The sequence below is a fragment of the Myotis brandtii genome, unplaced genomic scaffold, assembly GCF_000412655.1.
Source record: "Myotis brandtii unplaced genomic scaffold, ASM41265v1 scaffold205, whole genome shotgun sequence".
Taxonomy (NCBI): domain Eukaryota; kingdom Metazoa; phylum Chordata; class Mammalia; order Chiroptera; family Vespertilionidae; genus Myotis; species Myotis brandtii.
The window spans coordinates 165,478-180,333 of NW_005357638.1; the positions used below are offsets into that span (position 1 = coordinate 165,478).

Consider the following 14,856-nt stretch of genomic DNA (forward strand, 5'->3'; position numbering starts at 1 on the left):
CATGGCCAAGGTAAGATGGAGCACTTACCCTGGGGCAAGATGGAGGGCGTAGCCCTTACCCTGGGGCAAGATGGAGGGCGTAGCCCTCGCCCTTTCCCTTTGAGTTTCCAAGTTCCTTACTAGCCCTCTGTTCCCTTGACCCTCAGGGTGGTTGCTGTTTTCTACTAAACCTCTAAGCTGCTTTAGAGGTTTTTAGTTTTGGTTTTTTTTTACCCCTTTCAGTAGCTAACCAATCTTTATGCAGTTAACAATATACTTGTATTAATATTTTCCCCTTACTGGACCCTCAATGATATACCAAGGTTATGTAAATTAACAGCACCATGAAGGGCAGATAACACTGTAATCTCCTGATGTGACTGATGCCTGCCCCAAGTGGATGGGTCACAGACAGTATTCCAGCCACCTGGAATGCAAATCCTAATCTAATCCAATTAGAGGAGATAATCCCCAAGTATGTTTTATTTAAAATAAGGGACTATGTTCTTCCCAAATGTCTACCTCAGCTATTTTTAATTGCTGTGCCATAAGAATTTTTAAAATATGCAATACCTGATTATTTAGTCAAGGGCATTTACCTCTTTTCCCTTAATTGTCAAATAAAAAATGACAACAGCCAATACAATAGCCATCTGGTATGAATGAATCCAAATTATACCTATTTTTATAGTATATTTTTTGGTGTGCCACAGAATTTTAGTAATTAGTTTATGTGTGCTATGAGATAAAAAAGGTTGAAAATCTTGGTCTGTCATAAGGGACAAAACTATGGAAATGCTCCAGATTAAAGAAGAACAAAGAGACATGACAACTAATCCAGAACTGGAGGCAAAAAAAATGCTATAAAGGACTTTATGACATCAATTGGAATAGGAAGGGTAAAGTATTGTATCAGTGTTAAATGTACTAAATTACTATACCATAGTTGTTAGAGACTATTTTTAGGAAATACCCACTCAAATAGTAGGGATAAAGCACCATGAGGTTTGTACAAAGAGAGACTGAGAGCACATGTAAGATCACAAATGACAAAATCAAATGGGGCAAAATGTTAATAGGTGAATCTAAGAAAAAGAAATTCAAGCTTTATATACACAATTCTTATTCTTGCAACTTTTCTGTAAGTTTGAAGTTATTTCCAAAGAAAATTAACCTTTTAAAAAAGGCAATAGGATATAGCAATGGTTCTCAGCCTTCATTGCGTTCTGGAAGTACCCAGACGTCTGCAGTTCTGTTTCCCAGATGACTCCAAAGTACAGACAAGGGTGGGAAACACTGACACAGTGGGAGAGCTCTATCATTAAATTCATACACAGCAAGTAGCTCTTCTACCCTCTGAAGAATAAGCACTGTGGGACAGGGTGTCAGGATAATGAAGACTTGTAGTCTTAGCTCTGTATGGCATGGCAGAAACTCTGGAGACATTAAGCAGGCAGAAGTTGAATTTGTATGGAACTGGCCAACATGGACAGATTCCCATTCAGTGGTTCCCAGACAAAGGAAAAAAGACATTTCCAGGACTATGCTAGGAATTATGCACAACTTAAAGCTGGCAGAAACTAGAATGGTTTAACAGGTCCCAAAGTAACCATCTTTTTTGACTTCACTGATAACATGGTCTATTTAGGTGTAACTTTCAGAGCACAGGGGAGGAAGCTGCTCTTTCACCAGGCAAGCAGAGTGGAATCAGTGAATGAGGGATGTATGGAATTAGTCTCTTGGACAAGTTCAAGGAGTGAGCTAGCAATTGGCACATTTTCCCAAAGCACTTTCCTACTCTAGAGGCTCAGTTCTGTCATGCAGAAATCACTGAGGGAAATCAACATCACAGTCCAGATACTGCTCACCTCAGCTCCACCCTGTGAGAGGGTAGCCATGGAATGGTACATAATGAAACCTGGAAGGGGGAGGGGAAGAAACAGGGCTGGGTGCAGAAGGTGGCTGTAAAAGATCATGAAGATAAGCAAAACATTCTTACCCACTGTGCAAGAGGTGGGATGGGTTAGTGGAACATATGAAATCTCCTATAGTTCTCAGAAATCATGAAAGTTTTAACTTCCACTTTGTGAACAGGAGTTAGAACAGGAGTTAGTTTGTTCTCCTCTCCTTTCTCACATCTCTATTTTTCAGGCAGGACAGACTTGCATGATATTCCAGTATCTCAAAACTGATAGGTTCAAACTGAATTTGAACTCCTAGATGTGGTCCCTTCTTGCTCCCTACCTCTGTGACTAATTCTGTTTCCTTAGTTGGCTGAACCAGAAACCTGGGACTCATCCTAGACACCTTCCTTCCACTCCTTCCTCTCTCCCCCACATCCAACCAATGATAAAATTCTGCCATTCTCCCTCAAATTCCCTAAACCCAGCCCCTCACTAGCTCCAATAGTGCCCTACACCATGCTCTTCAGCTCTCTACTGAACCATCCAATCCACCTCACTGAAGCCTAGTCATATCCCCTCCAATCTGTCCTCCCCACCACAGCCATAGCCACAGGGGTCTCTAAAACAGGTCCACTCATATCACACATACTGCCTCCACCCATAAGTAAAGTCTGACTCTCCATAGGATGTCATGTAAGACTCTAGAGGACCCAGGCTTTGCCACTTTAACTTCTTTTTCCAGCCTTGTATTTTAAGATCCAGGCACAATGAGCTACTGGTAGCTCCCTGTACATTCCATCCCACTTCACACTCCTGGTACCATCTCCCACAAAGCCTATCCAGCTACTGAGCTTGGACCTCTTCTCTAGGAAGTTGCCCCTGACTTCCCTAGGCACCTCCTTTAGGTTTCCATTCTTTTGTCACTACAATCACTGTATTGTATGAAAATTATTTGCTTCTATGTATGTCTGCTATACTAGGACTCCACATACCTTGAAGGCAAGGACAGCATAATCATTGTACTCCCAGCACCATGCACAAGTAGATGCTCCATATTTGTGAGATATATGAAACTGAAAAGCATCTGTGCATTTTGAATACCAAGGCCTTTAGAATTTGGCAAGAGATATAAATAAAACACATGCAAATCATGATGAACTGTAGATGGCACCAATATATAAATCACTGAAATACCCCCAAATAATTAAAAACTACATAACTACATGTTAAGGGGTAATACAGAGTTTATTGAATTAGATTTTTCTATTTACAACTGAGATCACATCTACATACTATTTTGCTAGTCTACATGGTACATTATTTCTAACAAAATTAGACTTATAATGAATGGGCTCAATCATACAAACACATACACACACATACACACACACACACACACACACACACACACACTCTAATTATTTTAAAACAGTAGTGCATACTTTATACTCCTCCTATAAAGCCAGCTTTAATTAAAAACCTCTAGTTTCAAAGATCAATCTGATTTTGAAGATGAACTAAGGTACACATTGTATAATTCTAAAATCTATTTTAGCCATTTTGTATAGTTGCTGTCTTATTGGGCTATGGTATATAGTTTTTAAAAGGACACTGATGAGGGGCACCATCTGATGTTAACCCCCCCTTCCCCCCAAAAAAACGTTTGGCCAATAGTTGTCCATTGTGGTACTTCAAGGACCCAGTAGTACTTCAGCAGCAGTCCCATTGCTGCCTGGAGGTAACAGAAGCAGTCCACATCCTCCTTTAATTCTACCACACTACACAACTTGCAAATAGCTCTGAAATTAGAACATATACCACTTTACTTAAAAACTTGGGGATGTGAAGAGTCCGTTAGAACAGGGGAAAAGGAAGTCTTAAATGGGTAGGAAAGTAAGTGGGCATATGAAGTACCAAGCTGCTCTGTCTGACATGTGTGCTTAAACTAAATAAACTGTGGAGGCCAACAGCAGTAGACCTGCTCAATTCACCTTCCAAATTAGAACAAGACTAAAAAGCTCAGGCTTGAGTTTTCTATTATGCATAGGTTCCGCCAGTGATGAGGAGCTCATAGGCTGGATCTCTACTCCTTCTGCACAATACGATGCATGCACACAGCATGCCCAGCAGCTGTGGGAAGAAAAAAACAATGGAAAAGAAAAGCTGAGAACCTTTATATGGCAAGTATATATTTCTTTGTTGGCAATGAAGCTGTTTCAAAGTCCAGTGACTTCAAATCATCAAAAAAGCAGTAACGAGAGTAAGAGAAGCAACATGTAATGAACACATTATCTTTTCAGGAACTAAGTACCAAGTTTTAGCTTCCCTCATTTACATCTAAGAACAATTTGTGAAGCTAGCCAAGAATCAAGGCTCTCCCTACTGCCATCCCCACTCCCAATCCAGAGCAATGCTGTACAAAAGAACTTTGTGCAATGATAGAAACCTTCTCTATTTGAGCTGTCAAATATGGTAGCCACTAGCCACTGCAACAAAAGAATTGTTTTTTTATTTTATTTAAATTAATTTAAACTTAGACATATGTGACCACTAGTTACCACACTGGATAGCAAAGTTCTAGAAACTAGAATGATCAAGGCTATTTGTTGAGAAAACTTAATGGTGGTCTTTTCAGGCATATGGATTTGGAGGAGACAGGCTTTATAACAGCCCACAAAATTCAGTACATGTGTAGCCCAAAAGCTCTATGGCGGACCCCCCCCCCAAAAAAAAATGTAATTTGCAGGTTTTGTTTCATTCACAATTATTTCTTATTTTTTAAATCCAGGTTTGGCTCTGAGGTATTACATACATATTACTTTGTAAAGGTCACAACTCCATCATTTTATTTTAATAAGCCCTAATCCTTCTGTAGTAGCAAATTGGAATAGTAATAAAGTCATGCCACATTATTTTGGATAAGCAAGATGACTAAACTGGATTAAACAGAAAACTATTCTAGAATTTTAACCTCACAAAATATAAGGCAGGTAACTTTTTACAAAATATAAACTAACAAAAGATCTAAATATGAGTAAGTTAATTTCCTTTTCTAATTTTTCATTGATACTGAAAGGTCTCAGTTATTTGGTTTTAAAAGGCAGGGCCCTCTGTACACATGGGGTCAATCTAATTTCAACACAATGTACCTGACCCATAAACAGACTCTCACATTCTATCCATTCAGGATATCTACTTATTGCTTCCATCAGTATCACATCAGTATTTGCTGAGTGCTTACTAGTACAAATCACCTTAAAGACATTTTAAAACTGGATATTGAAAGTATTCCAAATATCTTAAGCCAATTCTAGACATGTTTAGTGCCTAATTCCTAAAGTAATATATTTCTCTTCACAGTGCAGCAAAACATTCTTAGAACTGCTATAAAATCACACAATTATATTCCTAGACAATGTCAAATTGAGCAATAAAAATGTTAACCTCAGAAATTACTGATATGCTAGGGAAAAAATTATCTCTTCACATCCCACATTCCTTTCAGTTGGTTAACTTCTACTGAAGGGGTCAGCATTTTGAAAATGGGGTCTGCAACAAGTATAATTTCTTTCCTCACTTTTATTTCAATTAGATCAACTTATTTTGGTTTAAAAACAATTATAAAAGCTTGATAAGACCCTACTCATGCTTGTGAAAGGAGTTTGTTTAAAAACATTAAGTTATACACAATAAATCTTTTCTCCTATTCAACTTATTCAGTAAGTTGCCTTTTTGTTTTGTTGATGGTTTCTTTAGCTGTGCAAAGGCTTTTTAGTTTAATATAGTCTCCTACACAATAACTTTTTTTTAAATCCTTACCCGAGGATATGTTTATTGATTTCAGAGAGAGAGAAAGGGGAAGAGAGGGAGAGAATAAGGTAGGGATGGGGGAGGGTGGGAGGGAGAGAGGGAGAGAGGGAAGGAGAGAGAGAGAGAGAGAGAGAGAGAGAGAGAAGAGAGAGAGTTGCCAACTGGGGATCAAACCTGCAACCTAGGTATGTACTCTGACTGGGAATCAAACCTGCAACCTTTTATTTATGGGATGATGCTCCAACCAACTGAGCCACCGGGCCAGGCCACAATAATTGATGAACCTTTAGCAAGACTCATCAAATCTCATCACTAAGTATTACAGGCCCATTTCCAAAGTTTTGGCTATAGAGAAATGTCACTGATTATTGAAAATTTCCAATAATAGACTGTTGGAAATATCTACAAATACTTTAGCTCCAGTATTATTTCTTGCACTGAAATTTTCCCCTACAATATTCAAGTTATGAAAAATAATCTACACTTAGCCCAAATATAATACTCAGTAACTATAAAGCATGATTACTAAATACAGAGGTAAATGGTAATTACAAAAACCATTAAGGATTAAAACATTCTATGATAAACTATGTAGGTGGCATTATGAGGAAATTGGTATTGTTATACAAGTTTATTTTAACTGTACACTGGAAACACTCTCATCTAAGAAAATTTGGAAATACCTAACAAAAAGTTACTAATTTTCTGGCTCTTTAATTTTATGCCTACAATTTTTGCTGTAGACTTTGCACACACCTGCAGAAGATATTCACTACTTGCATTTCTGTGACAGCAGGAATTACATAAGTGCCTATTAATATTGAGTAGATAAATTACAAAGTATGCCTTCAAAATGAAATGCTATGCAGCTATAGCAAGTTATTAATGTTTTAAGAAGCAAGCTACAAGCAACAAGAAAACAGCAACTTTAAATGACACACGAGATCAGATGGATTTTACTGACATTTATATAACATTTCACCCCAAAACTATAGAATATACATTTTCCTCAAGTGCACATGGGCATTCTCAAAGACAGACCACATGTTAGGATACAAAATAAGTCTCTACAAGTTCAAGAAGATTGAAATCATATAACACATCTTCTTGGATCACAATGGCATGAAACTAGAAATCAACTAAATAAAAACACTCAAACATATTCAAAGACATGGAGGCCAAATAGCATGTTATTAAACAACTAGAGGCCCGGTGCACGAAATTCATGCATGGGGCGTGGGGTGTGGGCCTCAGCTCGGCCTTCACTCTCTTACAATCTGGGACCACTGGCTCCTAACTGCTTGCCTGCCTGCCTCATCACCCCTAACCACTCGCCTGCCTGCCTCATCACCCCTAACCACTCACTTGCCTGCCTCATTGCCCCTAACCACTCACCTACCTGCCTGATCACCCCTGCCTCTGCCTGCCTGCCTCATCACCCCTAATCACTTGCCTGCCTGCCACATCACTCCCTAAGCACTAGCCTGCCTGTCTGATTGCCCCTAACCACTCTGCCTGCCTGCCTGATCGCCCCTAATCACCTCTGCCTGCTGCCTGATCATCCCTAACTGCTCCCTGGGGGATAGGGCCAGCCGGGGTAAGGGGCCATGGTTATTCTGGTCTCTGGTCATTCTGGTCATTCCACCATTTTGGTCGCTGGGCTTTTATTATATAGGATGAATAGGTTACCAATGAGATAAAAGAAGAAATAAAAAACTTCCTGAAAAAAAATTATAATGAACATAAAACAACACCAAATATATAGAACAAAGTGAAAGCAGTAGTGGGAAGGGAGTTCATAGAATTACAGGCCAACTTCAAGAAACAAGAAAAAGCTCTAATAAGCTATCTAACCCTGTAATTAAAAGTACTACAAAGAGAACAATAAAAAATGCCCAGAGTAAGTACAAGAAAGGAAATAATAAAGATCAGAGAGGAAATAGTGACATAGAGACATAAAACAATATAAAAGATCAATGAAACTCAGAGCTGATTCTTTGAAAAGATACACAAGATTTATGAACCTTTAGCCAGACTCAACAAGAAACAGAGAGGACCCTAATATATAAAATCAGAAATGAAAGAAGTGAAGCAACAACTTAATACAAAGGATTGTAAGAAAATACTATGAACAACTATATGCCAATAAATTGGACAATCTGGGTGAAGTGGACAAATTCCTAGATCTATACAATCTTACAAAACTCAACCAGGAAGAATCAGAAAACCTGAATAGACTGATAAAAACTAATGAAATTGAATCAGTAATAAAATAATTCCCAGCAAACAAAAGTCCTGGACTGGGTGGCTTGACAAGGAAGTTTTACTAAACATTCAAAGAAGAACTAACACCTATCCTCCTCAAACTATTCTAAAAAAAAATGAGGAGTAAAGAAGACGTCCAATCTATTTTTATGGGGCCACATTATCATAATTCCAAAACTAGACAAAGACACTAAAAAGAGAGGAAATTATAGGCCAATATCCCTGTTGAACATATATGCTAAAATTCTTGACAAAACATTAGCAAAATTAGATCCAGCAATATATTAAAAAGATCATACACCATGACCAAATGGAATTTATTCCAGGGATGCAAGGCTGGTACAATATTCACAAATCAATAAATGTGACACATCACATAAACAAAATTAAAGATAAAAATCACATGATCATACCAATAGATGCAGAAAAAGCATTTAACAAAATCTAGCACCCATTTTTGATAAAAACTCTCAGCAAAGTCAGAATAAAGGGATCATACCTCAACATAATAAAGGCCTTAAAGGACAAACCTACAGCCAACATCATACTCAATGGGCAAAACTAAAAGTGTTTAACCTAAGAACAGGAACAAGAGAGGGTTTCCCACTTTCACCATTCTTATTCAACATAGTACTGGAAGTCCTAGCCACAGTGATCAGACAAGAAAAAGTAAAAAATCATAATTGAAAAGAAGAAAGTAAAACAGTCATTATTCATAGATGACATGGTATTGTACATAGAAAACCATAAAGGTGCCATAAAAAAATCTAGATCTAATAAATGAATTCAGAAAAGTAGTAAGATACTAAATTAACATCCGAAAATCTATGGCTTTTTCATACATGAATAACGAACTCTCAGAAAGAGAAACTAAACAAACAATCCCATTTACCATTTCAACAAAACAAATAAGATACCTGGGAATAAACATAACCAAGAAGGTAAAAGAACTGTACTCAGAAAAGTACAGGATATTGAGGGAATTATCAGTGGTGGCGGAGTAAGTGGATGGTACACAGACATGCTCTCAGGAACAAACTGGAATTACAACTAAAAAACATCCTGAATAATCAACTGAAGACTAGCTGGAAAGAACCCTGATAACTAAGGACAGAAAGTGGAGACTGCATAGAAACTGGCAGGAAGGGCAGAGGCACGAAAGGGCTGGCTGAGCTCCCACAGACAGCAGCTGAAGTTCCGGAGAGATATCTCAGCTGTGGGGGATTGCCACTGAGAACTCTGGGATCTAATCTCTAAACTGGGCCCCCCAGCAGTGAACACCAGAACTGAAAAAGGTGCCCACATAACATCTGGCTGAGAAAAGCAGCAGGATTATTGACTGCCAGGGAAAAGAAATCTGGAAATGCAGGCGCCCTCTTAAATGGCCAACACAAAATATTTCATGTGCAGCCATTCACCTTGTGCTCCAGCAGAGGGAGGGCAGAATGGACTGGAGCTGTGTGAGCAGTAAAGAGGGTTGGAGGCTCCTGGGTTAGAGCTCAGAAGGCAGACACCCTGATTTCACCTGCTGAATCATTCTCTCACTCTGTGGAGGTCATCTTTCTCAGGCAGATATTTGCTATCGAAGCACTTTTGCCTGGGGGGAAGACATTTGACCCACTCTATTGGAAAACATCTTGCCTCATGGTGGAATTTCTGAGGCCCATTAAAAGACTGAGAATAACAATTAGCCTCCAGGCAGAAGCAATTGCCCCACCTTGTTGGAAAAATTCATGTTGCACTTTTGGACAATTACCTGAGGGCTACTCAAGGCTGAATCTAATCAGTCTGTAGGCAGAAGTGGTCCCTGAAGGCTCTGAGCCTTTGCCTGATCTAATTAGTAAGAAACTGTTTGACACTGTCCTGCACTAGACACTGAGAGGCGTAGCAGATCTACCTAATATATAGTCACAACCCCAAACAGGCAGCCAAAATGAGGAGACAAAAAAAAAAAAAGAACAAGAGAATTCTCCAGAAGGATAAATGAAATGGCCATAAGATATGTATCTGATATAGAAGTTAGAATAATGATAGTAAAGATGCTCAACAGCATGAGAAAAAGATATAGTAACTATGAAAAAAGAACAGTCAGAAATAAAGAATGACATAGCACTAATAAAAACACATTGGAAGGAATACACACAGGTTAGGAGAAGCTGAAGATTGGATCAGTGAATTAGAAGGCAAGGTATAAAAAAACCACTGAATCAGAGAACTAAAACGAAAAAAAAACTAAAAAAAGGAGGACAGCATAAGGGAGCTGTGGGACAACATGAAACATAACAATATTCACATAGTAGTTGTGCCAGGAGAGGAAGAAATGGGGCAAGGGATAGAGAACATATTTGAAGAAATAATGGCACAAAACTTCCCAAAATCTGGTGAAGGAAAAAGTCACACAAGTCCAGGAGGCACAGGGAGTCCCAAGCAAGAAGAACACAAAGTAGCACACCCCCAGACACATCATAATTAAAACACCAAAATTTAAAGACAAAGAGAGAATTTTAAAGGCAGCAAGAGAAAAGCAAATTGTTACCTACAAAAAAGCTCCCATAAGGCTGTCATTTGATTTCTCATCAGAAACTCTACAGGCCAGAAGGAAATGGCATGAAGTACTCAAGGTCATGGAAAGCAAGGATCTGAAACCAAGATTACTATATCTAGCTAGGAAATCATGCAAAACACATGGTGAAATAAAGAGCTTCCCAGAAAAAAGAAAAAAGGCACCACCAAACCAGCATTATAAGAAATGCTAAAGGGATTGCTGTAATGAGAAGTAATAGAGAGAGAAACCTAGGCATACAGAAATAAAATGGCAATAAATAAATACCTATGAATAAACTTAAATGTAAATGCATTAAATGCTCCAATCAAAAGACATAGGGTAGTTGAATGGATACAAAAACATGACCCATCTATATGCTATCTACAAGAGACCCATATCAGAATAAGAGGATAAGAGTGAAGGAATGGAAAAATTTTTTCCATGCAAAGGAAATTAAAAAAAAAAAAAGCTGGGGTAGCAATACTCATATTGAACAAAACAGACTTCAAAATGAAGGTCGTCACAAGAGACAACAAAGGTCCCTACAAAATATCCAACAGGAGGATATAACCCTGGTAAACATATATTCACCCAATATAGGAGCACCTAAATATATAAAAAAAACTTCTAGAGGGCATACATTAAGGGAGAGGTCAACAGCAATACAGTTATGTAGGGGATTTTAACACCTCACTGACTTTACTGGATAGATCTTTCAGAAAAAAAATTAACAAGGAAACAGTGACTCTAAAGGACACACTGGATCAAATGGATTTAAGTCACATTTATAAAATATTTCACCCCAAAGCTGAAGAATATACATTCTTCTCAAGTGCACATGGGTCATTCCCAAAGATAGACCACATATTAGGACACAAAACAAGTCTCTATAAGTTGAAGAAGGCTGAACTAATATTAAGCATATTCTCAGATCACAGTGTAATTAAATTAGAAATCAACAATAATAAAAACACCCAAAAACATTCAAACACTTGAAGGCTAAATAGCATGTTATTAAACAATAATAGAGGAGACAAAATGGCAGTGGTATAGATGGATGTGTCTCAAGCCTTGACCCAGAGCAGCTGAAACGAGTAACATCCAGCCCGAATTGGCAAAGGAGACTCAGCTGGGAGATGGTTTGCAGCCAGAAAAGAGCAGAGGATCCCTGGAGAAAGGTAAAATCAAGGCTCTGGGAAGGATAATCTGCCAGACCTCTAAGCCCTGAGGGTAAGAGGGAATCCACACGGCACCAGCTTGAGCCGCGTCCCTTGGGACAAGCACAGTGTCTGACTGTGGAAAGAAGGTTCGAAAAACTGCTGGTTGGCAGGGGATTCTAGATCTGGGACCACAGTCAGGAAAAGCTGAAGAGAGCCAGCAAGAGAGAAGCGTGCAGAGGCGCAGCCTTTCCCCCCTCGCAGGGGATTCTAGATGTGGGTCCACAGTCAGTAAAGGCTGAAGAGTGCCAGCAGGAGAAGGGCGTGCAGAGGTGCAGCCTCTCCGGCCTCTGTGGCTTGTGCCTTTCTTCATTGAGCCTAGTTCATAGGTCCTTTCAGATACAGACACTTACCCATGGCTGGAGTGACCCAACTACAGAGGCAAAAAGAAGGCGGCAGTGAGGGAGAGAGTGTGAGTCACTGAGGGACCAAAAGAGGAGTGTGTGGTCATGTGGGAAGTGTGTGTGTGTATGTGAGTGAGGCACAGTTAGTTCCCGCAGGACCTTCAGGGGCAGGCTAAACAGGCTCGCCTAATTAGGCAGCCTCTGCTACTGTTGTAAACAGTAACAGGAGGCCGGCTCGTCCTCAGAGGCCTAGCCTTTTTAAGGGGAGAGCTGCTGTAATTGGGAGCCAGGCCTCATCTCCATCCAGAGTGCCCTCAGATAACACCTGGAACTCTACAGACACCCCTGCCAGGGACCTACTACCTCGGTTGTGGTCCACGGTCAACGAGTCTCCAGCCACCCTGGGCGCAGGCTTACTTCACTTTTTCATTTTTATTTTTATATTATTATTTTGTTATCTCTTTCTTTCCTTTGTTTTCCTATTTTTGTTTGTTGCTTTATTTTCTATTTCTTTTCACATTATGTTTCCGTCACTCTTTTATTTTATTTTTATTTGCTATTTTTGAAATCAAATTTTTTGTAAATTTATTTTCTTTTTGTTCTCTTCTCTCTTATCCACCCATCCCCTTTCTACTTCCTCTATACTCCCTCTGACTGGTCCAACGCCTTAGCCCAGGGCACTGCAACCATGTGAGCAGCAAACACGTGAGCAGCCCACTCCTGTCCAAGGAGCAGCATCTGTGTGAGCGGCCCACTACCCCGTCTGAGGAGCAGCAACCACGTGAGCAGCCTGCCCTGTCTGAGGAGCAGGAGCCGCACGAGCAGCCTGCCCACAATTGAGGAGCAGTAGCCCCACGCAGCCCGCCCCAATCCGAGGAGCAGCAGCTGCGCAGCCCACACCCTGCACCTGTCTGAGGAGCAGTTGGTGTGTGAGAAACCTAACCCCATCTGAGGAGGAGCAGCTGCACGAGCAGCCTGCCCCCATACGAGGAGCAGTAGCTGTGTGAGCAGCCCATACCCGTACGAGAAACAGCAGCGCCATGAGCAGCCCGCCCCCATTCAAGGAGCAGTAGCCACCCGAACAACCTGCCCCAGCCTGAGGAACAGCAGCCATACGAGCAGACCGCCCAATCCGAGGGGCGGCAGCCCTGTGCAGTCCACACTGGTCTGAGGAACAACAAACACACGCAGCCTGCACCTGTCCGATGAGCAGCAGCTGGATGAGCATCCTGCCCCCATCCGAGCAGCAGCAGCCACACAAGCAGCCTGTCCCCCTTCCGAGGAGCAGCAGCCACGCGAGGAGACCGCCCCCATCCGAGGAGCAGCAGCCACGCGAGGAGACCGCCCCCATCCAAGGAGCAGCAGCCGCACGTGAAGCTTGCCCCTGTCTGAGGAGCAGCAGGCACACAAGCAGACTGCCCACATCTGAGGATCGGCAGCCCTGCACAGCACACACTGGTCAAAGGAGCAGCAGCAACATGCAGTCTGCACCTGTCCAACGAGCAGCAGCTGGGTGAGCATCCCGCCCCCATCCAAGGAACAGCAGCTGCATGTGCAGCTCACTCCTGCCCGAGGAGCAGCAGCCATGCAAGCAGCCTGTCCCCCATCTGAGGAGCACCAGCTACGCGAGAAGCCCGCACCTGTACAAGGAGCAGTAGCCCTGTAGGCAGTGTGCCCCTGTCCAAAGAGTGGCAGCCTCATGAGCAGCCCGCCCCATCTGAGGAACAGCAGCAGCATGCAGCCAGCCCCGATCCAAGGAGCAGCAGCCATGTGAGCAGTGCGCGCCCATCTGAGGAGCAAAAGCCAGTGAACAGCCCACCCCTGTCCAAGGAGCAGCAGTCACACCCAGCCTGCCCCTATCTGAGGAGCAGCAGACTCATGATCAGCCCACCCCTATCCAAGGAAGAGCAGCTGTGCGAGGAGCCTCCCCTACCAGCCAGAGGGGACACCACTGCTGCGAATAGCACCCATCAGAGGAGCTGCAGCAAACACAGGAGCATCCACTACCATGAACATCTGAGGAGCAACTGCAGCCCAAGGAGCCACAGCCACCCAAGGATCAGACCCTGCACAACTTGACATCTAGATCAGTTGGTGAGACCAAAAATGGGTAGACAAAGAAACCTCAAAGGGAAACAAAAGGAGGAATTGCCAGAAAAGCAGCTAAGTGAAACAGAGGCATGCAATATGTCAGAAAAAATTCAAAATAAGGGTCCTACAGTGCATAAACCAGGGTCCCAACTCCTGAGTCAGAACTCCTAGGGCAGTGATGGCGAACCTTTTGAGCTCGGCATGTCAAAATTTTGAAAAACCCTAACTTAACTCTAGTGCCGTGTCACATACAGAAATATTCATAATTTTTTTTGACATTTGCAACCATAGTAAAAAAAAGATTTATATTTTTGATATTTATTTTATATATTTAAATACCATTTAACAAAGAAAAATCAACCAAAAATATCTATAAAATGAACAAAAACAGAAAAGCAATGTACATTTAGGAAAAAAAATAAAAACAATGATAATCAAATGGTACGAAAACTAGATATTAGTGACTTTTTTGGTGCTGACGTTTGTCTGCTAATTCTTCGATTGCAGGTTCATACTTGGTGCACTTCAAGGCCAAGCAAGCGCCACTAGCTTCATCTGTTAGCCGGTTTCTTTTGTTTGTTTTAATATTATTTAATGCTGAGAACAAAGTCTCACAAAAATATGTTGATGAAAAAATTGTTAGCAAAGCCATCGCTAGATTTTTTATGTCGCTAAAAGTGTCAGGTACTCTGTTCCAAGCA

The 14,856-nt window shown here is 41.1% G+C and overlaps 1 protein-coding gene across 1 annotated transcript in view; it reads right to left on the reverse strand.

The window, feature by feature from the left end:
* Positions 1 to 3,109: 3,109 nt before the first annotated feature.
* TSPAN3 (tetraspanin 3) overlaps positions 3,110 to 14,856 on the reverse strand; it is an 89,711-nt gene continuing 77,964 nt past the window's right edge. Inside the window, exon 7 of the mRNA XM_005865311.2 lies at positions 3,110 to 4,013. Within this exon, the coding sequence (XP_005865373.1) occupies positions 3,921 to 4,013 (93 nt within the window). The 3' untranslated portion in view covers positions 3,110 to 3,920. The remainder of the gene's footprint in view (positions 4,014 to 14,856) is intronic.